At 45.3% G+C, this 27,279-nt stretch overlaps 1 protein-coding gene across 5 annotated transcripts in view; it reads right to left on the bottom strand.

The window, feature by feature from the left end:
• Nucleotides 1–27,279, bottom strand: part of LOC147121227 (serine/threonine-protein kinase VRK1-like) — a 336,605-nt gene that overhangs the window by 89,632 nt on the left and 219,694 nt on the right. For 4 of the 5 annotated variants that reach the window (XM_085981413.1, XM_085981409.1, XM_085981410.1 and 1 more), the window contains exons 2-8: nucleotides 25,644–25,784; nucleotides 22,242–22,297; nucleotides 19,741–19,810; nucleotides 19,304–19,391; nucleotides 19,099–19,207; nucleotides 4,945–5,037; nucleotides 2,878–3,010 (exon numbers count right to left, since the gene is read on the bottom strand). In XM_085981413.1, coding sequence (XP_085837539.1) covers nucleotides 2,878–3,010; nucleotides 4,945–5,037; nucleotides 19,099–19,207; nucleotides 19,304–19,391; nucleotides 19,741–19,810; nucleotides 22,242–22,297; nucleotides 25,644–25,779 — 685 coding nt within the window. In that variant the 5' untranslated portion in view covers nucleotides 25,780–25,784. The remainder of the gene's footprint in view (nucleotides 1–2,877; nucleotides 3,011–4,944; nucleotides 5,038–19,098; nucleotides 19,208–19,303; nucleotides 19,392–19,740; nucleotides 19,811–22,241; nucleotides 22,298–25,643; nucleotides 25,785–27,279) is intronic. The other variant, XM_085981411.1, reaches the window with a different exon arrangement.

The raw sequence follows: 27,279 nt of genomic DNA, 5'->3' as shown, positions 1-27,279 counted from the left end.
AACTGGAAATGAGCGGGTTGGAGTTGGGTTGCCCATTTTTAACCCCCTACCCACCCGGGGGGTTAAAATTCCCCCCAATAAAGACAAGAGGATTTTGAAGCCTGTAAGGAGGAAGGAGGGGAAAGTGTGTGCCTCAGCCACCATCAAGAAGGCAGGAAGGGAATGGCAGTGGAAGGTTCAACCCAAGAATGTCATGTTCTGGCCCAACTACACACAACATATCTAAATATCTCTGCAAATCTTTAGCTTCAATGTGTGCCCCTACTGATACCAAATTTGGAAGCATCTCTAAAATAGGGATAAGCTTACAATTATTCTTGGGATCCAGGTTTTTTGTAGAGTAGAAACAACAGGGGCTCAAACACTGACCCCTGTGGAACTCTACGCAACACCTCCCCCAATCTGGCATACCTGCTCACAAGCACACTCTGGATATTCGATTGGGGTAATCCATGTGACAATTCTTACATTACAACAGTGACTAAACTTCAAAAGTACTTCATTGGCTGTAAAGCACTTTGGGGCGTTCTGACGTTGTGAAAGGTGCTGTATAAAGGCAAGTCTTTCTTTTTTATTTTAAGTCATTAAAGCTGTTGCCTGGTATGCCAAAATGGAGATAACTGTCTCTTGGAGCCACCAAGCAATTGAGACTGAGATACAGTCAATTATCCCACAGTGCTTCACAGATCTCATTGACCCCATTAGGCCTACTTTCCTGAAGATCAATGCCTTGTACAACCAGTGCCTAGTACAAGTGGCACGTCAGGAGTGAGATTAGATTACGATGCTGTCTCTCAGGATAGCAGCACATCCGTACCTTCCTGCCAGCCCTGTCCAATGCCTGCACATGGCAGAAACGAGGCAGCAGCACAAGAAGTGTAACCTGTAGCAGGTCCATCTCAGTACTTAGCTGCCATGAGACTGGGGCCATATCAGTCTCCAGAAGTTCATGGTGACACAAAACAGCCAGTCATTTCATGCCCCCCTGCTACTCCGGTAGAACCAAGGAGGAACACTAGATTACATTTAAGAATTTATACTTCACACACCAGGATTTACACATGTACTATGATTTTGATGAAAATTATGGTTACAAATTTTTTCTGGGTTTGCAAATGGCTGAGTTGTGGCTTTGATGAATTATGTTAGTTGATGCGCACAGGAAAAGTTCTGCAGATGACAACATGCCAGTAGTGGGAAAGAGTTTTCTATGGGACTGCTCGTGCAGTACCCAAATGTGGTAGTCAAGAAATGGTCTTCTGTATCAGCATCGCACGAATGTGCCTTGCAGCCAGGAAAAGGTTGTATTCCACATCATCTTCAGGCTGCTGTGCTTTTCCACCTCAGGCAAATGCAGGTGGGAGCATCTGTCTGTATTCTCCGGTGTTGGGAGTACCAATGGGTAGGTGTCATACATATGCACTGCAGCCTCACTAGCCTGCCTGTCTTCTTCCTATAGGAAGCAAAGGTACAAAGGAATTCCACATTTTGCACCCTATCTTAAGGGATTGCGGGGGGGGGGTGGCGGGGGCGGGGGGGAGGCAGCCCCACAACAAACAGTATAATGGCAGATGGAAATGTAGTTAGTAGCAGCAAAAAATAAATTCAAATTCCATGGAGAAATAAGAAACCTGCAAAGCTTTTAAATCTGTGTTTGGCTCTTTAAAATGACTTCTGTTGGAATGATGGAAAATGGGATGTGTTCTAGCACATCATTACTGCCTTATTTAAATACACACACCCATTTCAGGACAGGTGATTCCACCATCTATCAGAAATTATGCCAGAAAATACTTCTAGAAATTCTATTATACATTAAAATTACTGAGTGGGTCATAACATTCCATTTCAAAATGCATTGAAAAGTCCTCGGTCATACTATCTGAATAGGAAATTGTATCATAAAAGTATCAACATTCACCTACCTTACCAGTTACATTCAAAGTGGCACTGGTGATTTATAATGGTAAAGGACATGTCATGTAACGTTAGCAACATTGGCTGGAAATGCAGAATGAAGGTGTATGTAAAGCCTCACTTAAAGGCATCAGGAATCCAGTTGTCATGGCCTTAGGGTCCTGGCCCCAATGCTCTCCCTAAAATTACCTGCTGCCCTCCCCCACCCTCACCAAAGAAATAGACCATATAGCAGCCCCTTGTGATATCAATAACCCCATAGCCCTCCCCCACCAAAAGCATTCAAAGAACCCATATGTGAACCTCCAGGTTCCATGCAATCACAGCCTTCCTACCAAAGTTTCTCCTTTTTCCCTGTAGGCATTGTATAGATTGTTTTTTTTCTTATTTCCATTTTAATTGTCCTATCCATTTTGGTGAATGCTTCTTTAGCTTATACTTATTTTTCTTGGGTACTTACTTATCTTCCATTTTCAATATTACAATATTTCCATTCCCCCTCAGCTGAGAGATCATTCAGCGATACCTCCGAGTTAACTTCTTTTAGTTCATCCCTCATTCCAATGAAGCTTGCCTTTTTGAAAGTATATGATTTACAGTTGAAAAACTATTTTTAGATCAATTGCTAGCTGTTGGACTGGACAGAAAAGCTAAAATGATTCAATTGAATTTGGAAGCCAAATTAAATTCTACTCCCCAAATTATGATATCAGAACTGACAATGTCATTATTTACAACATTATTATAGAGCTGCATTACTGGAAGAGTACAGCATGGTGTTTTATGGATTGCATCACTTCCTGCTGGGTCAGCTCGAAGCTTTCATAACCCATACTGCAAAGCAACCACTGGGCTGGTTGGAATAAAGTGTTAGTTAACAAGTCACGTAATATAAATGCCGCCCCAAATTGACAGGCTACACCATTAATAATATGGTGACTGAATGGATGTCATTCTTACCTACACCTTTGTGAGCATCTATACTGGTAAATTCAATCGTCCCATTGTGACCTTTCTTGGGATCCTCCTTATACTCTTTGTGAGTTCCATTAGGTCGGTACCTGAAGGCAAGACCATAATCTACCAGATAAATCTGAAACATTTAAAAGCATTTAGATGAAAAGGCTGTTATTTTCTTGTTTAGCAGAAAATGGCATTGTTATCCTATCATTCTCTACATCATAACTGCAGACTTTCCAATCAAAGCTGTTTTTTCTGCACTCTGAAAAACTCCTTTGTTCAGCCTTTCCAATGATGTTGTAAGTGAGGTGAGAAACTCATTAAGAGATGAATCATGGGTGCGAATCTAGTGTCCCATCACTGCACAGTACATGATTTTACAATACCAATGTGTTGTGACACCAATTTACAAATTAGTGATCAGTTTAAACAGAATTGAAAAAAAAGTTGGTAATTTTGTTACATTAAAATGTCATATTATATTCTTAATTTATTACTTTTAAGATTACAGACTGGTTCTTCATTTATGGTAACTCGAAAAATATTTAGGGACAAAACATTGCTTGCATGTAATGCAGAAAATGCCTGACCTGGTTATCTGACTGAACTTTCCAAGATTCTGTGGAGGGTAGGACAATTCTCAAGACTGAGATAGATTTTTGTTAGGTAAGGGTATCAAGAGATATGGAGCAAAGGCAGGAAAATGAAGTTGATGTGCAGATCAGCCATTATCTAATTGAATGGCGGAGCAGGCCAGAGGAGCTGAATGGTCTATTCCTTTTCCTAATGTTCCTATTCCTGGGCTAGCCTGGAACTCGCTCAAGACTCCTTCCTTATTGAATTATCCTCCTTAAATTAAAAATATCAAATGCAATCACAAGTCAAGTACAATTATGACTCCACCTCCAAATGAACTTGGAAATATATCCCCCAATACTGGTGAAAAATTTCAACTATCCAGCTATGACCTTCCTATCATAACCAGGACTAACAAATACAGGCCTGGTCTGATGCTGAAAGAGCCTTTGATCTCCCCACAAAGCATCTCCAGGCAACAAAGCACCCCCAGTGTGGTAACAGATAATGTCCCTTGCCATCCGTTTGCTGCAATAGTGCAATTGGATGTCGGTGTAGACACTGTCGCTCTTTGAATGTTGCCCACAGGGAGCTCACTGAATCACTCTAGGCCACAATGTAACCACAGTGTTAAAGGGATTTCCAACCCATCTTACATTACTGAAGACTTAGTATCTCATTGCAAATTCAGCAAAACTAGTTATATAACATTATGAGGCATATTTCCTTATCAGTGACGTTTATCTATGAACATTTAATATGGCTGTACTACATTCCTCTGCACATTATTTTTAGGTGTCGTTAACCCATTTATTTTAAATGATTTGATGGCCGTTTAAAAGTAATACGTAGCGTAGCAGAATGTAGTATGACAATGTTAAGCATTTGTACATGAACTTTGCCAATCAAAATGTATACGTCTAAAACTTGGTTTAAGAAATCAGGTGATACAATAAACTGTAATTTCTCTTCAGTTTTCTGGCAAAGTTGCTGAGATCACTTTTACTATAACAAACTATAGAACAGTTTCACATTGTTAAAATGGTTAGCATTTCTCTTCACTAGGATTCTTACACTTTTACATTGCTTCATGCATAATATTCTTGCAAACACCTTTGCATTTACTCTCCATTCAACAGTTCTCATCAACAGTCTGCATACTGCAGTTAAAGTTATTTGAGTAGCACAGTAATGTTACAATACCTGAAATAACATGACAATAAGACCTGCAACTTATTAATATTTATGGGGTGAATGCTACAAGAATCTAACACTTAGAGAACTGACATATTCAACATGCCACAAATGCTCATGTGGTCACTGTTAGCAACTCCCACAGATTTGAAAAAATAGTTGAGATTCCTAAACCAGCCACATCACAGCAGCTTTTACCTTTTACTCTTATGCATTTTCTCTGCAGGACCTTTTTTTTTCATTAACTAAAATAAACACACATAACTACTTTTTATCAGCAAATACGATGTACAATACCTCTTTGTGATTCGTGAAGCCCAGAAGCAGGTTTGCTGACTTGATATCACCATGGATGTATTCGTGTTCATGAATAAACTCCAAAGTATCAAGCTTTATGTTATATACACATATAAATTTTAAAAAAATGAATGTCAGTCTGCAAGGTACAGGGGACAAAATAATTTCTTACACATGATAATGTTACATTACTTTAAACAGTATGACACTGAGATATTGTATTTCTCATACACCCTCTAATCACAGATTGAAATCTTAATTGGAGACCATTTGAAAATTGCCATTAATATAATTACAGCCCTTTCCAAGGCTAAACATTTATCAGTTCAGCATGATGGTACTGTGCTAGTCATGTTCAAAACAAAACCAAAATAGCTACAACATCTGACATTGTCATTAAACCTGCTGACAAGGGTGATGCTGTTGTTGTTTGGCGAACTGACCTCTACCTAGCGGAAGCTGAACGCCAACTCTCCAACACCTCCTCCTACCTCCACCTGGACCATGACCCCACTACCGAACATCAAACCACCGTTTCCAAGACTGTCACTGACCTCATCTCCTCTGGAGATCTTCCCCCCGCGGCCACCAACCTCATAGTTCCCCAACCCCACACAGCCCGCTTCTACCTCCTTCCCAAGATCCACAAACAGGACTGCCCTGGTAGACCCATCGTTTCAGCCTGTTCTTGCCCCACAGGACTTATCTCGACTCTATCTTTTCTCCCCTTGTCCAGTCTCTTCCCACCTACATCCGCGACTCTTCGGACGCCCTCCGCCACTTTAACAGTTTCCAGTTTCCTGGCCCCAACCGCTTCCTTTTCACCATGGACGTACAATCCCTCTACACCTCCATCCCCCATCTGGATGGCCTGAGGGCACTCCGCTTCTTCCTTGAACAGAGGCCCGACCAGTCCCCATCCACCACTACCCTCCTCCGCCTGGCTGAACTTGTTCTCACATTGAACAACTTCTCCTTTAACTCCACTCATTTCCTCCAAATCAAAGGTGTTGCTATGGGTACGCGCATGGGTCCTAGCTATGCCTGCCTTTTCGTGGGATATGTGGAACACTCTTTGTTCCAGTCCTACTCAGGTCCCCTCCCTCACCTCTTTTTCCGATACATTGATGACTGTATCGGTGCCGTTTCCTGCTCTCGCCCTGAATTAGACAATTTCATTCACTTTGCCTCCAATTCCACCCTTCCCTCACCTTCACATGGTCCATCTCTGACTCTTCCCTTCCCTTCCTCGACTTCTCCGTCACCATCTCTGGGGATAGGTTATTGACCAACATTCACTACAAGCCCACTGACTCCCACAGCTACCTGGACTACACTTCCTCCCACCCCGCCTCCTGTAAGGACTCTATTCCATTTTCCCAGTTTCTCCGTCTCCGCCGCATCTGCTCCAACGATGCCATCTTCCACACCAGTGCTTCCGATATGTCTTCCTTTTTCCTCAACCGAGGATTCCCCTCGACCGTGTCCGTTCTATCTCCCACACTTCTGCCCTCACCCCTGCCCCTCCCGGAACCACGATAGGGTTCCCCTTGTCCTCACCTTTCACCCCACCAGCCTCCACATTCAACGGATCATCCTCCGCCATTTCCGCCACCTCCAAAGTAATCCCACCACCAAACGCATCTTCCCCTCCCCTTTCAGCATTCCGTAGGGACCGCTCCCTCCGAGACACCCTAGTCCACTCCTCTATCACCCCAGCACCCCTTCCCCTTCGCCTGGCACCTTCCCATGCAAGCGCAGGAGATGCAACACCTGCCCTTATACCTCCCCACTTCCCACGTCCAGGGCCCCAAACACCCCTTCCAGGTGAAACAGCGATTTACTTGTACTTCTTGCAATCTAGTATACTGTATTCGCTGCTCACGATGCGGTCTCCTCTACATTGGGGAGACCAAACGCAGATTGGGTGTCCGCTTTGCGGAACACCTCCGTTCAGTCCGTAAGGGTGACCCTGAGCTTCCGGTCACCTGTCGTTTTAATTCACCGCTCCATTCCCACTCGGACCTCACCGTCCTTGGCCTCTTACAATGTTCCATGGAAGCTCAACGTAAACTCGAGGAACAGCACCTCATCTTCCGATTAGGCACTTTACAGCCTTCCGGACTCAATATCGAGTTCAACAATTTCACATCATAACCTCGGCCCCTATTACATTTTTACTTATGTTTTTTATCCACACCTTTGTTTTGGTTTTTCCCTCCCCCCCCCACTTTCCTTTTTTTTTCCTCTCTCCCACATGGCAGCTGTCTCCCATTCTGCCAGCGCATTTCACACCTAATCTAGAGCCGTCTTTTGTCTCCACTAGTCCTATCACCATCTCGTCTCGTTTTGAATACCTCTTAATGTCTCTTCTCTTTTGTTATCTCCCAGCCCGGCCTCTTAATCTATTTCATTCCCTGTGCCTCTTTAGTCTTGATAAAGGGTTTTGACTCGAAACGTTGACTCTAATTTCTCTCCACGGATGTTGCCTGGCCTGCTGAGTTTTTCCAGCATTTTCTGTTGTTATTTCTGTGAGATTTAAACTAGTTTCTTGCCTCCCTTCCAAATTTCTACCCTAAGAATTCCTTCAGGAAGGTGGTGAATCGTATTGAGGTGTGGTTCCATGGATTCTGGTGGCCCTCTGATGCCTCACAAAGGCCATTCTTCACATGCAAGAACCCACACAGTGTTAACCACTTTTGATAATTAACAAGTGTGAAACATTCCAATTGAGCTGGTCTTTCAATTTTTCCCCCCACTCTAAGTAAATAGAAGTTTTAAGGGCCTCATTTTCAAAGATTCTAATACTGTCACAACTACAATTGCACTGTGACATAACGGCCGGAATTTCCTTTGCCTGGGCGGGTCAGGTGCAGGCGGTCGCCGGGGCAAGTCGTGACCCCGTTGCTGCTTCCATCCTGCTGCAGAAATGGACTTTGTGCTAATGGGGCCTACTAAGCCCGCCCTGCGCATTACCTGGCCCTATTAAATGGTGCGGGTCTGATGACATCAGCAATGACGTGCTTTCAGCTGGCATATTTAAAGGGGCCCTGGCCACATTGCATTTGAAGGTTCATCTAGGATAGTGCAGGCAGCAGACTGCACAATTGGACTGCTGGAAAAGTTGCCAAACATGAGGACTCTGAGACAGAGGGCTGCGCCCAGGTTCTCCGATGACTCCCTCCATATGCTTGTGGAGGGAGTGAGAGTACACAGGGAGTGAGAGTACACAGGGAGTGAGAGCACACAGGGAGTGAGAGCACACAGGGAGTGAGGGTACACAGGGAGTGAGAGTACACAGGGAGTGAGAGCACACAGGGAGTGAGAGTACAGAGGGAGTGAGAGTACAGAGGGAGTGAGAGCACACAGGGAGTGAGAGCACACAGGGAGTGAGAGCACACAGGGAGTGAGAGTACACAGGGAGTGAGAGTACACAGGGAGTGAGAGCACACAGGGAGTGAGAGTACACAGGGAGTGAGAGCACACAGGGAGTGAGAGCACACAGGGAGTGAGAGCACACAGGGAGTGAGAGCACACAGGGAGTGAGAGCACACAGGGAGTGAGAGCACACAGGGAGTGAGAGCACACAGGGAGTGAGAGTACACAGGGAGTGAGAGCACACAGGGAGTGAGAGCACACAGGGAGTGAGAGTACACAGGGAGTGAGAGCACACAGGGAGTGAGAGCACACAGGGAGTGAGAGTACACAGTGAGTGAGAGTACACAGGGAGTGAGAGCACACAGGGAGTGAGAGCACACAGGGAGTGAGAGTACACAGTGAGTGAGAGTACACAGGGAGTGAGAGCACACAGGGAGTGAGAGTACACAGGGAGTGAGAGCACACAGGGAGTGAGAGTACACAGTGAGTGAGAGTACACAGGGAGTGAGAGTACACAGTGAGTGAGAGTACACAGTGAGTGAGAGCACACAGGGAGTGAGAGTACACAGGGAGTGAGAGTACACAGGGAGTGAGAGTACACAGGGAGTGAGAGTACACAGTGAGTGAGAGTACACAGTGAGTGAGAGCACACAGGGAGTGAGAGTACACAGGGAGTGAGAGTACACAGGGAGTGAGAGTACAGAGGGAGTGAGAGTACACAGGGAGTGAGAGTACACAGTGAGTGAGAGTACACAGTGAGTGAGAGTACACAGGGAGTGAGAGTACACAGTGAGTGAGAGTACACAGTGAGTGAGAGCACACAGGGAGTGAGGGTACACAGGGAGTGAGAGTACACAGTGAGTGAGAGTACACAGTGAGTGAGAGTACACAGGGAGTGAGAGCACACAGGGAGTGAGAGCACACAGGGAGTGAGAGTACACAGGGAGTGAGAGTACACAGTGAGTGAGAGTACACAGGGAGTGAGAGCACACAGGGAGTGAGAGCACACAGGGAGTGAGAGTACACAGGGAGTGAGAGCACACAGGGAGTGAGAGTACACAGGGAGTGAGAGTACACAGTGAGTGAGAGTACACAGGGAGTGAGAGTACACAGGGAGTGAGAGTACAGAGGGAGTGAGAGTACACAGGGAGTGAGAGCACACAGGGAGTGAGAGTACACAGTGAGTGAGAGCACACAGGGAGTGAGAGCACACAGGGAGTGAGAGTACACAGGGAGTGAGAGTACACAGGGAGTGAGAGTACACAGGGAGTGAGAGCACACAGGGAGTGAGAGCACACAGGGAGTGAGAGCACACAGGGAGTGAGAGTACACAGGGAGTGAGAGTACACAGGGAGTGAGAGCACACAGTGAGTGAGAGTACACAGGGAGTGAGAGTACACAGGGAGTGAGGGTACACAGGGAGTGAGAGTACACAGGGAGTGAGAGTACACAGGGAGTGAGAGCACACAGGGAGTGAGAGTACACAGGGAGTGAGAGTACACAGGGAGTGAGAGCACACAGGGAGTGAGGGTACACAGGGAGTGAGGGTACACAGGGAGTGAGGGTACACAGGGAGTGAGAGTACACAGGGAGTGAGAGTACACAGGGAGTGAGAGTACACAGGGAGTGAGAGTACACAGGGAGTGAGAGTACACAGGGAGTGAGAGCACACAGGGAGTGAGAGCACACGGAGTGAGAGTACACAGGGAGTGAGAGTACACAGGGAGTGAGAGTACACAGTGAGTGAGAGTACACAGGGAGTGAGAGTACACAGGGAGTGAGAGCACACAGGGAGTGAGAGTACACAGGGAGTGAGAGTACACAGGGAGTGAGAGTACACAGGGAGTGAGAGTACACAGTGAGTGAGAGTACACAGTGAGTGAGAGTACACAGTGAGTGAGAGTACACAGGGAGTGAGAGTACACAGGGAGTGAGAGTACACAGGGAGTGAGAGTACACAGGGAGTGAGAGTACACAGGGAGTGAGAGTACACAGTGAGTGAGAGTACACAGGGAGTGAGAGTACACAGGGAGTGAGAGTACACAGGGAGTGAGAGTACACAGGGAGTGAGAGTACACAGGGAGTGAGAGTACACAGGGAGTGAGAGCACACAGGGAGTGAGAGTACACAGTGAGTGAGAGTACACAGTGAGTGAGAGTACACAGTGAGTGAGAGTACACAGTGAGTGAGAGTACACAGGGAGTGAGAGTACACAGGGAGTGAGAGTACACAGTGAGTGAGAGTACACAGGGAGTGAGAGTACACAGGGAGTGAGAGTACACAGGGAGTGAGAGTACACAGGGAGTGAGAGTACACAGGGAGTGAGAGTACACAGGGAGTGAGAGTACACAGGGAGTGAGAGTACACAGGGAGTGAGAGCACACAGGGAGTGAGAGTACACAGTGAGTGAGAGTACACAGGGAGTGAGAGTACACAGTGAGTGAGAGCACACAGGGAGTGAGAGTACACAGGGAGTGAGAGTACACAGGGAGTGAGAGTACACAGGGAGTGAGAGTACACAGGGAGTGAGAGTACACAGTGAGTGAGAGTACACAGGGAGTGAGAGTACACAGGGAGTGAGAGTACACAGTGAGTGAGAGTACACAGGGAGTGAGAGTACACAGTGAGTGAGAGCACACAGGGAGTGAGAGCACACAGGGAGTGAGAGCACACAGGGAGTGAGAGTACACAGGGAGTGAGAGTACACAGGGAGTGAGAGTACACAGGGAGTGAGAGTACACAGTGAGTGAGAGTACACAGGGAGTGAGAGTACACAGGGAGTGAGAGTACACAGGGAGTGAGAGCACACAGGGAGTGAGAGCACACAGGGAGTGAGAGCACACAGGGAGTGAGAGCACACAGGGAGTGAGAGCACACAGGGAGTGAGAGTACACAGTGAGTGAGAGTACACAGTGAGTGAGAGCACACAGGGAGTGAGAGCACACAGGGAGTGAGAGCACACAGGGAGTGAGAGTACACAGGGAGTGAGAGCACACAGGGAGTGAGAGCACACAGGGAGTGAGAGTACACAGGGAGTGAGAGTACACAGTGAGTGAGAGTACACAGTGAGTGAGAGCACACAGGGAGTGAGAGCACACAGGGAGTGAGAGCACACAGGGAGTGAGAGTACACAGGGAGTGAGAGTACACAGGGAGTGAGAGTACACAGGGAGTGAGAGTACACAGGGAGTGAGAGCACACAGGGAGTGAGAGCACACAGTGAGTGAGAGTACACAGGGAGTGAGAGTACACAGGGAGTGAGAGTACACAGGGAGTGAGAGTACACAGGGAGTGAGAGCACACAGTGAGTGAGAGTACACAGGGAGTGAGAGTACACAGGGAGTGAGGGTACACAGGGAGTGAGAGTACACAGGGAGTGAGGGTACACAGGGAGTGAGAGTACACAGGGAGTGAGAGCACACAGGGAGTGAGAGTACACAGGGAGTGAGAGTACACAGGGAGTGAGAGTACACAGGGAGTGAGAGTACACAGGGAGTGAGAGTACACAGGGAGTGAGAGCACACAGGGAGTGAGGGTACACAGGGAGTGAGAGTACACAGAGAGTGAGAGTACACAGTGAGTGAGAGTACACAGGGAGTGAGAGTACACAGGGAGTGAGAGCACACAGGGAGTGAGAGTACACAGGGAGTGAGAGTACACAGGGAGTGAGAGTACACAGGGAGTGAGAGTACACAGGGAGTGAGAGTACACAGGGAGTGAGAGTACACAGTGAGTGAGAGTACACAGGGAGTGAGAGTACACAGGGAGTGAGAGTACACAGGGAGTGAGAGTACACAGGGAGTGAGAGCACACAGGGAGTGAGAGCACACAGGGAGTGAGAGTACACAGGGAGTGAGAGTACACAGGGAGTGAGAGTACACAGGGAGTGAGGGTACACAGGGAGTGAGGGTACACAGGGAGTGAGGGTACACAGGGAGTGAGGGTACACAGGGAGTGAGGGTACACAGTGAGTGAGGGTACACAGTGAGTGAGAGTACACAGGGAGTGAGAGTACACAGGGAGTGAGAGTACACAGGGAGTGAGGGTACACAGTGAGTGAGAGTACACAGGGAGTGAGAGTACACAGTGAGTGAGAGCACACAGTGAGTGAGAGTACACAGGGAGTGAGGGTACACAGTGAGTGAGAGTACACAGGGAGTGAGAGTACACAGTGAGTGAGAGCACACAGTGAGTGAGAGTACACAGGGAGTGAGAGTACACAGTGAGTGAGAGTACACAGTGAGTGAGAGTACACAGGGAGTGAGAGTACACAGTGAGTGAGAGTACACAGGGAGTGAGAGTACACAGGGAGTGAGGGTACACAGGGAGTGAGGGTACACAGGGAGTGAGGGTACACAGGGAGTGAGAGTACACAGGGAGTGAGAGTACACAGGGAGTGAGGGTACACAGTGAGTGAGAGTACACAGGGAGTGAGGGTACACAGTGAGTGAGAGTACACAGGGAGTGAGGGTACACAGTGAGTGAGAGTACACAGGGAGTGAGGGCACACAGGGAGGTCCTCTTCCCTCTCCAGGAGACAAATGGAGCCTGGCTCCATCGAGCCGAGGAGGTGGACAGCAGAGATGTGGTCAGGAGGACCTGGGTGTAGTGCCAGAAACGTTTCAATTATCTAATTAGATCAGAAAAGCTGAGTGCAAAGCCACACTCAACTTCATCCTGCTGTGCCTCTCATCACATCCCCATTACTCGGCTTTCCCAAGGATACTCCTGCACATCCTTACTCACACCAACATACCTTACACACCCACCCATCCCTCTCTATCTACATTATCACATCCCCATCTGACTAGCCACCCCTCACACTCACCCTCATCCTAACGCAACCACACCAACTAACAACACACAAGGAGGCCACTTGGCATTGCCACCCCACTCCATCGTAGTCTCCCTCTAAAGATCTAACCCACCCATCCTTACACTCATTCCAACAGTCTCACTTAACCTTCGCTTCTTTCCCTCCTTGCAGGAAAAGAGAGCCCACAATAAGGAGAGGGAGAGAACCGGTGGTGGCCCTCCATCATTTGCCACCCTTACAACAGCAGAGGAGGCTGCCTTAGAAGTATATGGAGTTGCCGAGCAGCTGGAGGTGGGGGACGGAAAGAGGGGGACATCTCAGTAACTTGTTAACAGAATTACATCTCATACAGCTACATGGCATACATCAGTCACTCATATGGAGACTGAGATCAGCAGCTATTGGATGGTCATCAAGTGCATAATGGTATCTGTACCCATTCTTCATATGACATATCTATCTCATCTCTTTACTCTTCCATGGGTCCATCAAGAGACCCCACCCACCCCCCTTCTCCACTGTCCAGGAGGTAGAGGAAGACGGCTCCTCAGAGGAGCCTCCAGCCTCTGAGGGCGCACCGTCACCAGACATAAGCGCACCCAGCACCAGCGCAGATACGCACACCTCGCTGGGTGCCAGGCAAGATAGAGCTTGAGGCGAAAAAGTTGAAACATAGAAGATAGGAGCAGGAGTAGGCCATTCGGCCCTTCGAGCCTGCTCCGCCATTCAATGAGATCATGGCTGATCATCCAAATTCAGTACCCTATCCCTGCCTTCTCCCCATATCCCTTGATCCCTTTAGCCTTAAGAAATATATCCAACTCTTTTTTGAATATATTTAATGAACTGGCCTCCACCGCCCTCTGTGACAGAGAACTCCACAGGTTCACCACTCTCTGGGTGAAGAAATTCCTCCTCATTTCAGTCCTAAATGGCTTACCCCTTATCCTTAGACTATGACACCTGGTTCTGGACTCCCCGGCCATCATAAACATCCTTCCTGCATCTAGTCTGTCCAGGCCTGACAGAATTTTATAAGTTTCGATGAGATCCCCTCTCAATCTTCTAAACTCCAGTGAGTATAAGCCCAATCGACACAATCTCTCCTCATACGTCATTCCTGCCATCCCAGGTATCAGCCTGGTGAATCTTCGCTGCACTCCTTCCATGGCAAGAACGTCCTTCCTCAGGTAAGGCGACCAAAACTGCACACAGTACTCAAGGTGCGGTCTCACCAAGGCCCTGTACAACTGTAGCAAGACATCCTTGTTCCTGTACTCGAACCCTCTTGCTACGAAGGCCAACATACCATTTGCCTTCTTAACCGCCTGCTGCACCTGCATGCTTACCTTCAGCGACTGGTGCACAAGAACACCCAGGTCTCTTTGCACTTCCCCTTCTCCCAATCTATTGCCATTCAAATAATAATCTGCCTTCCTGTTTTTGCCACCAAAGTGGATAATCTCACATTTATCCACATTATAGTGCATTTGCCATGTTTCTGCCCAATCACCCAATCTGTCCAAATCGTACTGGAGTTTCACGTCATCCTCCTCACAGCTTACCCTCCCACCCAGCTTTGTGTCGTCTGCAAATTTGGAGATATTACATCCAATTCCCTCGTCCAGATCATTAATATATATTGTGAACAGCTGGGGTCCTAGGACCGATCCTTGCAGTACCCCACTAGTCACTGCCTGCCACTCGGAAAATGACCCGTTTATTCCAACTCTTTGCTTTCTGTCCACCAACCAGTTCTCTATCCAAGTCAATACCTTGCCCCCAATCCCATGTGCCTTAATTTTGCACGCTAATCTCTTAGACAATGGCAAGCATTCAAAGATAGAATGGAAGAATTCCAGAACATGTTTATACCGGTTTGGCATAAAAATAAACCTAAAAAGGTGACTCAACCGTGGATAACGAGGGAAATTAGGGACAGCATAAAATCAAAAAAAAGGGCATATCAACTGGCAAAAAAAAGCACCAGACCGGAAGATTGGGGGCAGTACAGGATACAGCAAAAGAGGACAAAGGGATTAATCAGGAAGGGGAAAATAGAATACGAAAGTAAACTTGCAGCAAACATAAAGACAGACTGCAAAAGCTTTTATCGGTATATCAGGAGGAAAAGACTGGTAAAATCCCAAGTCGGTCCCTTGCAGTCCGATTCGGGAGAATATATAATGGAGAATAAGGAAATGGCAGACCAATTAAACTCATACTTTGGTTCTGTATTCACAAAGGAGGACACAAATAACCTCCCAGGAATATCGGCAAACATAGGGACTAATGAGAGGGAGGAGCTGACAGAAATTAGTATCTCTAGGGATATGGTGTTGGGTAAGTTGAGGGGACTGAAGGCCGACAAATCCCCGGGGCCTGATAAACTACATCCTAGGGTACTTAAGGAGGTGGCCCTGGAGATAGCAGATGCTCTAAGGATCATCTTCCGGAACTCCATTGACTCGGGAACAGTACCCGTGGATTGGAGGGTAGCTAATGTTACCCCAATATTTAAAAAGGGGGGTAGAGAGAAAGCAGGGAATTATAGACCAGTAAGCCTTACATCGGTTGTGGGCAAAATGCTAGAGTCCATTATTAAGGATAAAATAGCGGAGCACTTGACAAATGGGGAAAGGATCGGACAGAGTCAACATGGATTTACAAAGGGTAAATCGTGTTTGACTAATCTGCTGGAATTTTTTGAGGAAGTAACTGGTAAAATAGATGGGGGAGAGCCAGTGGATGTGGTGTACCTTGACTTCCAGAAAGCCTTCGATAAGGTTCCACACAAAAGATTATCATGCAAAATTAAGGCTAATGGGATTGGGGGCAAAGTATTAACGTGGATAGAGAACTGGCTGGCGGATAGAAAACAGAGAGTTGGAATAAACGGCTCGTTTTCGGAGTGGCAGGCAGTGACCAGCGGGGTGCCGCAAGGATCTGTCCTGGGACCCCAGCTGTTCACAATATATATAAATGATCTGGATCAGGGAATTGGATGCAATATTTCCAAATTCGCTGACGACACTAAACTAGGAGGAGGGGTGGGCTCTGATGAGGATGTCAGGAGGCTACAGTGCGATTTGGACAGGTTGGGGGAATGGGCGGATACGTGGCAGATGCACTATAATGTGGATAAATGCGAGGTTATCCACTTTGGGGGTAAAAACAGGAGGGTAGATTATTATCTAAATGGCAATAGATTGGGAGATGGGGAAGTGCAGAGGGACCTGGGTGTTCTTGTGCACCAGTCACTGAAGGAGAGCATGCAGGTGCAACAGGCGATTAAGAAAGCAAATGGTATGTTGGCCTTCATATCAAGGGGGTTCGAGTATAGGAATAGGGATACCTTACTACAGCTGTACAAGGTGCTGGTGAGACCGCATCTGGAGTATTGTGTACAGTTTTGGTCGCCCCATCTGCGGAAGGATGTTCTTGCCATGGAAAGAGTGCAACGGCGATTCACCAGGCTGATACCTGGAATGGCGGGAATGACCTACGAAGAGAGATTAAATAGTTTGGGCTTGTACTCACTGGAGTTTAGAAGATTGAGAGGGGATCTCATCGAAACATATAAAATTATGGCAGGCCTGGACAGGCTGAATTCAGAGAGAATGTTTCCAATGGCCGGGGAGCACAGAACCAGGGGCCACAGTCTAAAAATAGCGGGCAAATCATTTAAAACAGAGATGAGGAAGAATTTCTTCACTCAAAGAGTGGTGAGCCTGTGGAATTCCCTGCCACAGAGGGCTGTGAAGGCTAATTCAATAAATATTTTCAAGAGAGAATTGGATATATTTCTGAAGGCTAAGGGGATTAAGGGTTACGGAGAAAAGGCGGGGACGGGGTACTGAACTGGTAAGATCAGCTATGATCTCAGACGAAGATCAGCCATGATCTCATTGAATGGCGGAGCAGGCTCGAAGGGCCGAATGGCCTACTCCTGTTCCTATCTCTATGTGGGACCTTATCGAAAGCCTTCTGAAAGTCCAAATACACCACATCCACTGGTTCTCCCTTATCTATTTTACCAGTTACATCCTCAAAAAATTCCAGTAGATTAGTCAAGCATGATTTACCTTTTGTAAATCCATGTTGACTTTGTCCGATCCTGTCACTGCTTACCAAGTGCTCTGCCATTACATCTTTTATAATAGATTCTCGCATTTTCCCCACTACCAATGTCAGGCTTACCGGTCTATAATTCCCCGCTTTCTCTCGACCACCTTTTTTGAATAGTGGGGTAACATTAGCTACCCTCCAATCCATGGGTACTGTTCCAGAGTCTATCGAGTTCTGGAAGATGACCAGCGCTGGTGACATTTACAGCCACTGGTAAAGCATGTCCACCTGCTCCTCTGGGCTGCAGGTCTTCCTCCAGCAATCTGCAAATGTCTGAGACGACCTGGCACGATAGCCTGAGCCTCTTTTGGCACTGCTGCTCAGTCATGTTGAGGAACCTCATCATCTGCCTGTAAACCCTGTGTTGGGGGTATCGCCACCAGCGCGGTGCAGCCCTGCGCTGATGCCCTCTGTCCTGTGCAGCATCAGGTGGTTGAGGAGAAGGTTGGTGGTGTTGTTGTTGGTGCTGCTGGTGTGCCTGGTGTTGGGACTGATCGTGGTCCCAATTCTGAGGACCAAGGTGCGACAGTATAAACAGCACCCATGCGGATCGAATAGATGGCAGGTCAAGTAGAGATGACAGAAGCAATCTGTCAATGGTGTGACAGGTTCTACCAATGAGGTGAGAATGGATGGCAACTTTGCTGGAAACACTTGCAGCCTCTAGAAAGCTAAATCTATGCTGGGAATGCAATCAGCAACAGCTTCTGCCTGAGGAAAGTGATCAGCTATGAGGTGGGAGCTTTTCTAGTACATTTCATGCTGTCAACTAATCAGCTGGATCAATGGCCACTCAACTCCCGCCTCAGGCTGACAGACGTGGTTCCCGAGCTGCGTGAATCCCATGGTCATGCAGAGAAATTTGAAAGGTAGGCTAAAAAAGGGTTTGACAACCAGTTGATAATAATTTCAATTAGGTCGCCTGCCTCTGCCGTTCAGGTTGCTGCCGCACTGGCAAACGCGCCCAAGGGAAAGGCGCGTGGGGCGGGATGACAGCGGGTTCCCAACCCACTCCAACTTATTTCAAATTTCCCACCCAACCCGCCTCCGATCGCGCCCGCATGGACCCCAGAAAATTCCAGCCAATGCATTTGCAGGATCCATGTGTGGAACTGGAGTCACATGTGGACCTAACCAGTTAGGGGTGCAAGATTCCCGTCCCTGAAGGACATTTGTGAACCAGTTGGATTTCTGTAGCAATCTGGCATCTATCACAGTCATGTTCTGGTGCTAATTACCAGATTTATTGAAATGAATTTCATAACTTGCCATGGTGGGATTGTCAATTTATAACCTTAGTGCCATGGCCACTAGATTATCGTGTCATATCCATCACAACTCCTCTGACTCTCCAGCTGAGGTTACTGGAAAGCGATGAGCAGTGAGAACCCTGGCTGATATTTTCCTTCTCTAGCCCAGGGGTGATGAGTCCAATTGTAGTACCCGAGCTGCTGCTTTGTTTGAATTAGCAAACACAGCAAAAAAACAGGGATTAAACTTAATCTATATGTCTTAGTGCTACCCCATTTGATGCATTTCCCCAATAGGCCACGGGTCATTTTGAAAACATTTTCATCATTGCAACCCAGTAGGGGTATAAAGAATGGGCCATGTAAGGTCAGGAATATAATGGAGCCTGTCTACCATGTTATATTAGCAGCTGTCCCTGCCCATCTGATTTTGTCCATAGTGTGTCTCATTTACTCAGGTGCTGATTTTGAAGTAGAGCGTTCAGTTCATTCACAGTGGCAAAAAAAGGTTGGAGTTCAGTGTGATTCTGGCCTCCTATTAGTACAGTACATGATACAGCCATCATTTGTGTTCATTGCTTACCAATCGACTGCCAATGTTCAAAACTGTTGCTTTATTCAACTGGCTTCTACCTGCTTCCAGCACTTTTTGTAAATCTACACCAAGTCTGTCTATTACCATGAATCTGTAGCTGTAGAGAAGAAATTTTTTTTTTAAAACATGTCATAATTTCAGAAAGAAAAACCTGACCTAGGAAAGATTGACATTTGACGTGGAATCTTCTCACCTCCTCCCATTGTGCTCAGCCAACCCTGATCCCCAGTAAGTAGGAATTCCCAAGAAACTCAGCTGGTGGTTCTTCATCCACTTATTTACTGTTGAAGAAATATACAAACAAAACCCTCTATTAAAATACTTGCATTTTCTTTTGATGAACATGAGCAAAATTAGTCTATTCCTTTGCTGTGTCCTGTTTAATCCAGTTATCTTTGTAGCAGCACTGCAATTATGTTACAGTAATTATTTTCCTCATTCATACGCTGCAGAATAAAGATGTTGATGATACATGGACTTTAGCCCTGAACATACTGTAGCACTGATTTAAAAAATATAATTACTATGTACAAAGGCATCACACTGTACTTAAATTACTACTCATTCATACAAGTGCAGTCCCACAAATACAATGTGCAATTAGCACACTCTCTTTTCACAGGTACCTACTGTGCTCAGGTTTTGCTGCTCTCTGATAAAATTTTAGTTCTGTGAACAAGGGTCCATTTTCTTGGTGCTCCTGAAAACAAGAATTACCTCTTATAATAGTGCATTCATACAGAAAAGTAACAGAATCAAATAAGTATATTGCTCTTCCTGTTTCATCTCTAGTGCATGAAGTAGTAACAAACATATCTATTCATGGACTGGTTCTGCTTGTGGCCTAGTGAGCAATTGCATTGCATCAAGTAGTTCTAAGCCATACAGACTAGGAAGCTCCCAAGTTCAAACCCTGATCCATGTTGAGCTAGCTGATCTGAGTAATCGGGACACAACAACTGACTTCAGTATCCCTAGGTTACAACCAGTCACAGTTCCAAGTTCTAATCGCTATCTGATCACTCCTGCTGGAAAGTACATTTATGTGGGCATCAATTAGGACAGGATCTGACTTAGCTGTGATTGATGCTACAATAGTAGTATAGTCTATTGACCCTTATTGTCTAGCCTCACACATGAAAAATAACTACTTAGGTGAAACACACTGGAGGAATACTATCACTTGTGGACCTATACATCCCATTTGTTGCATGCTCCGGTGATCTTAATCAGCGTGAGTGGACAGACTGATCCAACCCTGCAGACACTGCCTGTGCTGCACCTATTTCATCTGCTGGGCAGAGGATAATAGAGAGCAGCTTAAGTCCTGATTTTTCTTTTCTTTTCTACTATCTGTCCCTCACTTGTTAGTATACCTAACCGCATAGCTAAATTCTGCAATCCCCTGCAGAATGGGCAGGGTGGGGGAGGGGGGGTTGGGCCGTGTGGAAACTTTTGGATAACATTAGAAATGAACTCAATCAGTGAAAGCAAAGAATAATTGGACATGCATCTGCATTAACAACGACTTGTATTTATTTAGTGTGTTTAACATAGAAAAATATCTCAAGGTGCTTCACAGTGGCACAAGGAAAAACAGATGCTGAACCAAAGAAGGATATTTTAGGCAGGGTGTTAGAAAGCAGTCAAAACATTAGATTTTAATGGCGTCTTAAAGAGAAGAGGATGGAAGATAGGAAGTGAATTTCAAAGTGGAGCCAACATGACTACAAGCATGATCACCAAAGGTATGGCGAAAGAAGAGGGGGTTGCACAAGAGGCTGAGTCAGAGGAACAGAGAACTCAAGGAGAGTTGTAGGGCTGGAGGTGCAAAGCCATGGAGGGATTTAAATACAAAGATAAGAATTTTAAATTTGAGGTGTTAGTGGACTGGGAACCAATATAGGTCAGGGAGGAAGTGAGTAAATGGCAAATGGAACTTGGTGTAGGATAGAACATGGGCAGCAGAGTTTTGGATAACCTGAAGTTTATGAAGGGTGGCGGTTGTAAAGCTGGCCAAGAGAATTTTGGAGTAATTAAGTCTGGATATAACAAACATAAATGAAGGTTTTAGTGGTAGATGGCTGAAATGGGGCAGTGGTGGACGATTTTATGGAGGTGGAAGTATACGGCCTTTTTGATGGAGTGGATTATGGGATTAGAAACTCAATTTATGGTCAAACAGGACGCCCAGATTGCCAACAGTCTGGGTCAGCCTGAGAGAGTGGTCAAACAAGGAGATGAAATGAGAGGTAAAGGTATGGAGTTTGTGCCAGAGGCCGAAGATAATGGTTTTGGTCTTTCCAATGTTAAGCTAAAGGAAATAATAGCTCATCTAAGAGTGGATGTCAGACAAGCAGCCTGATAATACTAAGGCAGTGGTGGGTTGAGAGATGGTGAAGAGCTAGAACTGGATTTCATCAGTGTAAATGTGGAATCAAATTGCAAGAAGGTAATTAGCAAGATGTCTCAAGCATCAGTGTTAGGGTCAATATTGCTTTTATTGCTCATAAATGATTTGGAAATGAAGACAGAAGCAAAGCTGTCTAAGTTTGCTGATGAGATAAAACTGGGCAGGGCTTCAAATAAAAGGAAAAAAATTGAGTAAATTCAAAGAGATTTGGAGAGAATAGGTATTTGGACTAACAAGAACTAGATGTCATTTAATATGAAAAATACAAGGCCATGAAACTGGAGAAGGGGAATATTCAGTGGGACTACAAGATGAACGGTAGTAGATAACAGGGGAAGAACCTGGGAGTACTGGTGGATAGCTTGTTAAAATCATAAGCATAGTGTAATTCAACAGTAAAGAAGACAATTAAGACCTTGGTGTGTATAACCATGGGAATAGAACATAAATTGCTGGGGTAATAATGAGCTTCTGCAGAGGTGATTTGACTCCATCTGGAGTTCTGTATACAATTCCAGCCAACATACCAATGTGGGCTTATGTTAGGTTTGGAGAAGGTACAGTGGTATGAAACTAAACTGATCAGGCTCTTGAGCTATGAAGAGAGACAAAGGGAACTGGGAATATATAATTTAATGGAACAACCAGGAGGAGCATATGATTACAATTTCAACTGAATCAAAGCTAAAAGATTTCTGAATGAAAGTAGCACACTTACTACTTTAATAACATATACAGCATCATCCCCAACATCCTTTTCTGTGGCAGGAGAAGCTAGGAATAAAATAGAAGCGATCAAGATAAAACAAGATCGGAACAAAAATAAACAGTGCAATGATTATTAGTACAAAAAGCCAGCATTGGACTCTCAACTTGAAGGCTAAGTTCAAATCTTAGCCCTGATTGACAATTACTCTAATGCTTGCTCCAGCAATCAAACTTGCCCATCTCAGCTAGATCACCTTCAAAGACTTGTAAGCATCCACTTTATGTAGTACTTTGTGAAGCCAAAAGCACTGCAATGACATACCGCAAGGCTAGTTATATTGGGCCAGAAATTTGGGTTGGAGGCTTCATGCGGGCGCAAGCCCCCGACCTGCACTTACCTAGCACGCCTGCCGTTGTGCTGTGGGGCCGCTTGGGATTCCGATCCTGGGCCTCCTCCAGCTGCCGGTGTGCAGCGAAGTTAGTTTGCAGCGTCCTCTGGGATCACGTGGGCCACGGGGAGCCAATCGGAGCAGGGAATCTCTATTCATAGATTTGACAGGAAGACCTGTCAAATCTATGAATAGAGATCTGCCCCAAAACCTAAGTAAAACTTCAAATAATTTTTTTTAATCACATTTTTATAATAACTCTAAATTATATAAATTAACTATTTTAAACAAAAATTTAAATTTATGAAAAAATTTAAGTTTTTAACGGGGCTAAAAATAAACTTACTTTTCTTTAAAGTATTTTAAAATGATAAACCTGTGGAAAAAATATTTTAATTTTACTTAATTAACCTCTTACCTTGTTAAAAGCAGGCCTTGCGACTGCTTTTTTCACGCGCAGCTGCTAGGGACTTACCCGCACGGAGAAACCTGTACAAAAATCGGAAGTTCCAGGTCTACGCGCTGCCTCTCTGGCGCACGCGTTTGACCTGCGAATCCCTTCCTTCAAGGGAACGGAAGTTCCGGTTTCCAGCGCATGTGCAGTGCATGCACGAAACCGGCACTTTCGTTGGCCCTACGCTTGAGTACACAGCGCGTACGCACCCGTGGGGACCTGAATTTCTGGCCCATTACAATGTGCTCACTCCACAGAAAGGGGGCAATGTTTGCAGAATGAGGAGTTCCCCCAATACACCACATTATGAAATTGCAACCAAACAGTGGAGGGAAATTCCAAAATTAGATCCCTGGTCTCTGCTGAGTTAGTTGATCTCTGTCAAGCTGCTGGTGGGGCTGCAACAACTGGCCTCAACAACGCCAGGCAGGGCAAAAAACAAGCATGTTCTCCAATCCCAAATGCTATAAAGCACGCTTGATGCTCAGTTTGTAAAACGATGAGAAAACATTCCATCTGCAATCAGATTAAAAACTTATAATTTATCTAGCTATTACTATATACCTCAGTTATTAAATAAAATATCTGTTGAATATAGTGCTGGCAGTGGTGAACGTAAAAATAAAATTGGGACCATGTCACATGATTCAATTATGTCCAAATTTGAGTCAAAATTATAATAGCAGGAAGAGAGGATATTCAGTCCAACGAGCCTGCTCTGCCATTTTGTTACTCATGGCAGCTTTTTATTTCCTGCCTTTTCTCCATACCGAATACCTATCTTCCTTTTAAACACAATAGTTCAGTTATTTCAATCAAGGTATCATCCTGGGGCATCGCTGTTGGACCCTCTTCAAGGTCTGTATATCTCTCCCAAGGTAGGGAGGCCAACCCAAAACTGAACATAATTGGGTAGAGTTTCCTATTTGGGTGCAATTGGCAATCCAAGCACAAAATTGCATTCAAAATTGCGCTGGTTTTCCAAAGTGAAGTTATAGTTCAAGTTTCTGCTCAAGTTCATTTGCATAATTACAAATATAAAATCTTCCATGAACCAGCACAATCGGGCAGTGTTTTTGAGCGTAATTGTTTATTATTTTTCCCTTGCATTAAAAAATATTTATTTCTGTATTTAAGAGTGGTAACCTGGTGCAGTTTTATTAATACAGTTGAAAATGGGTTTATCACAAAAAAATAAGCATTTTTAATAAGTGTCTCGTCCACTACCTGTGAGTAACCTAATTTTAAATAACTGAAAATGACTTCAAAAAACTAAACAGAACCATTTACTAGTTTCATTGATGTACACTAGTCAGTTTCTTAATAAATTAAATATTTTTTAAGATTTAAAACTTTTAAAATGTGCCTACTAGTGCCTTTGCGCCTAAAAAACACAGCTTGATTTGAAGAGCCTCCTCGAATGGCTGCAAACGGGCACAATCCGTGGCAACTCACCATGCTCATTAATTCGATTTGGGGGAGTAGCCAGTTTTGTAGGCGGAGCTGGCTTCCAGCGCGATGATTTTTAAACTAGCGTAAAAGATGGAGGAAACTCGATTTGCACTGAACGTAAACTGTGCTTGAAATTCCGCAATCTTTTACGCTGGTTTGGCCATATTCCAAACAAATCAAATTAACCAGATAACATCTACCATTATCAAAGACCAAAGCTACATTTACTGGGCATTTTGAAAGAATGACCACACAGGAGGAATACACTATGATTAATTCACTATGCATTTGTTGCAGCTAAAAGAGACTTTATTGGACTCTCTACTTCTTGGAATACTTATATTCTTATTACATCAGCAGCTATTTAGGTCTGTTTGGTCACCAGTATTGGGGTTCTTAAGTGAGAAAGTGGCCATGTAGCTGTCCAGAATAATGAGGTGATGGCTCCATTTCACCGGTTGACTATTAAATAACATGGCTCACCCTTTAACTCTGATGAATTTCACTACACTCTTGTAAATATATAATTATATGGTTAATAATTGATTATGAATTAATAAGCTTTCCTCTCCATTTCTTGTTTAGTCCATGACATTGCATATTATTCTGGACTGGATTTATTAACTATATTTAGACTTGTGGATGGTTTCTGATTGCTAAAGTGATAGTATTGATCATATATGTGTTCTACAGATGAATTAATAAACTAATATGAAAATTAACAAAGGATATCCCTCACACACTATTAACTAGTAATGGCAACAAAAATGCATCTTGCACTGGGCAGAATGACATACCCAAGCTTCTATTGTTTTCAGTGAGAGAACAAAATGCCAATACTTTCACAATAAAGGAGTTCCTCCTTGAAATAAATATAAATAAAACTAAACAGAGACTCACTAAAATATCAGGATGGATTAAGTTTTTTTATGAAGATCTGAGATAGGAAGTTCCAAGAACTCCTTGCACTTGGTTCTTATGCCCCCAGTTGGCTCTTTGGTGCAAAACAACACCTCAGTAAGAAATCTATTAATTTGCTTTGGATAAATCAGCTTTAAATTATCAAGTGCTCTCAACAAAGAAATAGTTGTGAAATGGCTACATTATGCTTCCTTACCCAAGTGTATCAGCCCAAATCCACCTTTGCCAATAATTTTCCCAAGTTTCCACTGTTTTTTCTCAGAATCCATCAGGATCAAGCCCTCAGGGAGAGGATCAGGAAGCTTCTTTCTTGTGTTGCCTTTGGGTGGCATAATACCTAACAAAAAGCAAGACTGGTATTAGTTCTGTATATGAAAGCATAAAATGTACAGTAGTTTACTCAAGGGTTCTTTTTCCGCTTAACTTTTCTCCTCCCTTTCCCAATATAAACTTAATTGATTAGATTATACATAAGATTATATGGAATATACAGCACAGAAACAGGCCATTCTGCCTCCCGTCTTTCCTCGTCTAACTATATCAGCATAACCCTCTATTCCCTTCTCCCTCATATGGGTTATCTAGTCTCCCCTTAAATGCATCTATACTATTCACTTCAACCACTCCCCGTGGTAGCGAGTTACACTTTCTTACCACCCTCTGGGTAAAGAAGTTTCTTCTGAATTCCCTATTTGATTTCTTGGCGACTGTCTTATATTGATGGCCTCCAGTTTGACACTTCCCCACACAGTGGAAACACACTCTCTGGCAGGAAGTTTCTTTACCTGGGTGGGTCGGGTGCGGGCGGTCGGCGTGGCGGGTTGCGACCCCATTGTTGCTTCCATCCCGCTGCAGAAATTGACTTTGCGCTAATGGGGTCTGTTAAGCCCACCCTGCATCTTACCCGACCCTATTAAATGGTGCAGGTCTGCTGATGTCATTGATGATGCGGCTTCAGCTGGGATATTTAAAGGAGCCATGGTGTCATTGCATTTGAAGGTTCATCTAGGAGTGTGCAGTCACTGCACTGAAGGCTTTGATTGCTCCAAGCAGTTGGAGACATGACTGTACAGAGGCAGAGGGCTGCACCCAGGTTCTCCGATGACTCTCTCCATATGCTTGTGGAGGGAATCAGAGCACGCAGGGAGGTCTTCTTCCCTTCGAATGGGCGGAAGACACCACCCCAGGAGACAAAATGAGCCTGGCTCTAAATTGCAGAGGAGGTCAACAGCGGGGATGTGTTCAGGAGGACCTGGGTGCAGTGCAGGAAACGTTTCAATTATCCCATTAGATCAGGAAAGGTGAGTACAAAGCCACACTCAACTTCATCCTGCTCTGCCTCTCATCACATCCCCATCACTCTGCCTTCCCAACCAAATTCCTGCACATCCTTGCACGTCCACCCATCCCTCTCTACTACATTATCACATCCCCATCTTACTAGCCAAGCCGCACACTCACCCTCGTCCTAATGCAATCATACCAACTAATAACACACAAGGCGGCCACTTGGCATTGCCACCCCAATCCATCATATTCTCCCTCTAAAGATATAACCCATCCATTCCTTACACTCATTCCATCACTCTCACTCAACCTTTGCTTCTTTCCCTCCTTGCAGAAAAGAGCGCACAATAAGAGGGAGAGGGAGAGAACTGCAGGTGGGCCTCCATCATTTGCCACCCTCACAACAGCAGAGGAGGCTGAGTTGGAAGTATCAGGAGTGGCCAAGCAGCTGGAGGTGGGAGACAGAGAGAGGGGGACATCTCAGCAACCTGGTTTCAGAATTACTTTTCATACAGCTACATGGCATACATCAGTCATTCATATGG

The sequence above is a fragment of the Somniosus microcephalus genome, chromosome 3 (assembly GCF_052327205.1).
Source record: "Somniosus microcephalus isolate GS21.2 chromosome 3, FLI_Smic_1.0, whole genome shotgun sequence".
Lineage (NCBI taxonomy): Eukaryota > Metazoa > Chordata > Chondrichthyes > Squaliformes > Somniosidae > Somniosus > Somniosus microcephalus.
This window is presented reverse-complemented; position numbering and strand designations above follow the sequence as displayed.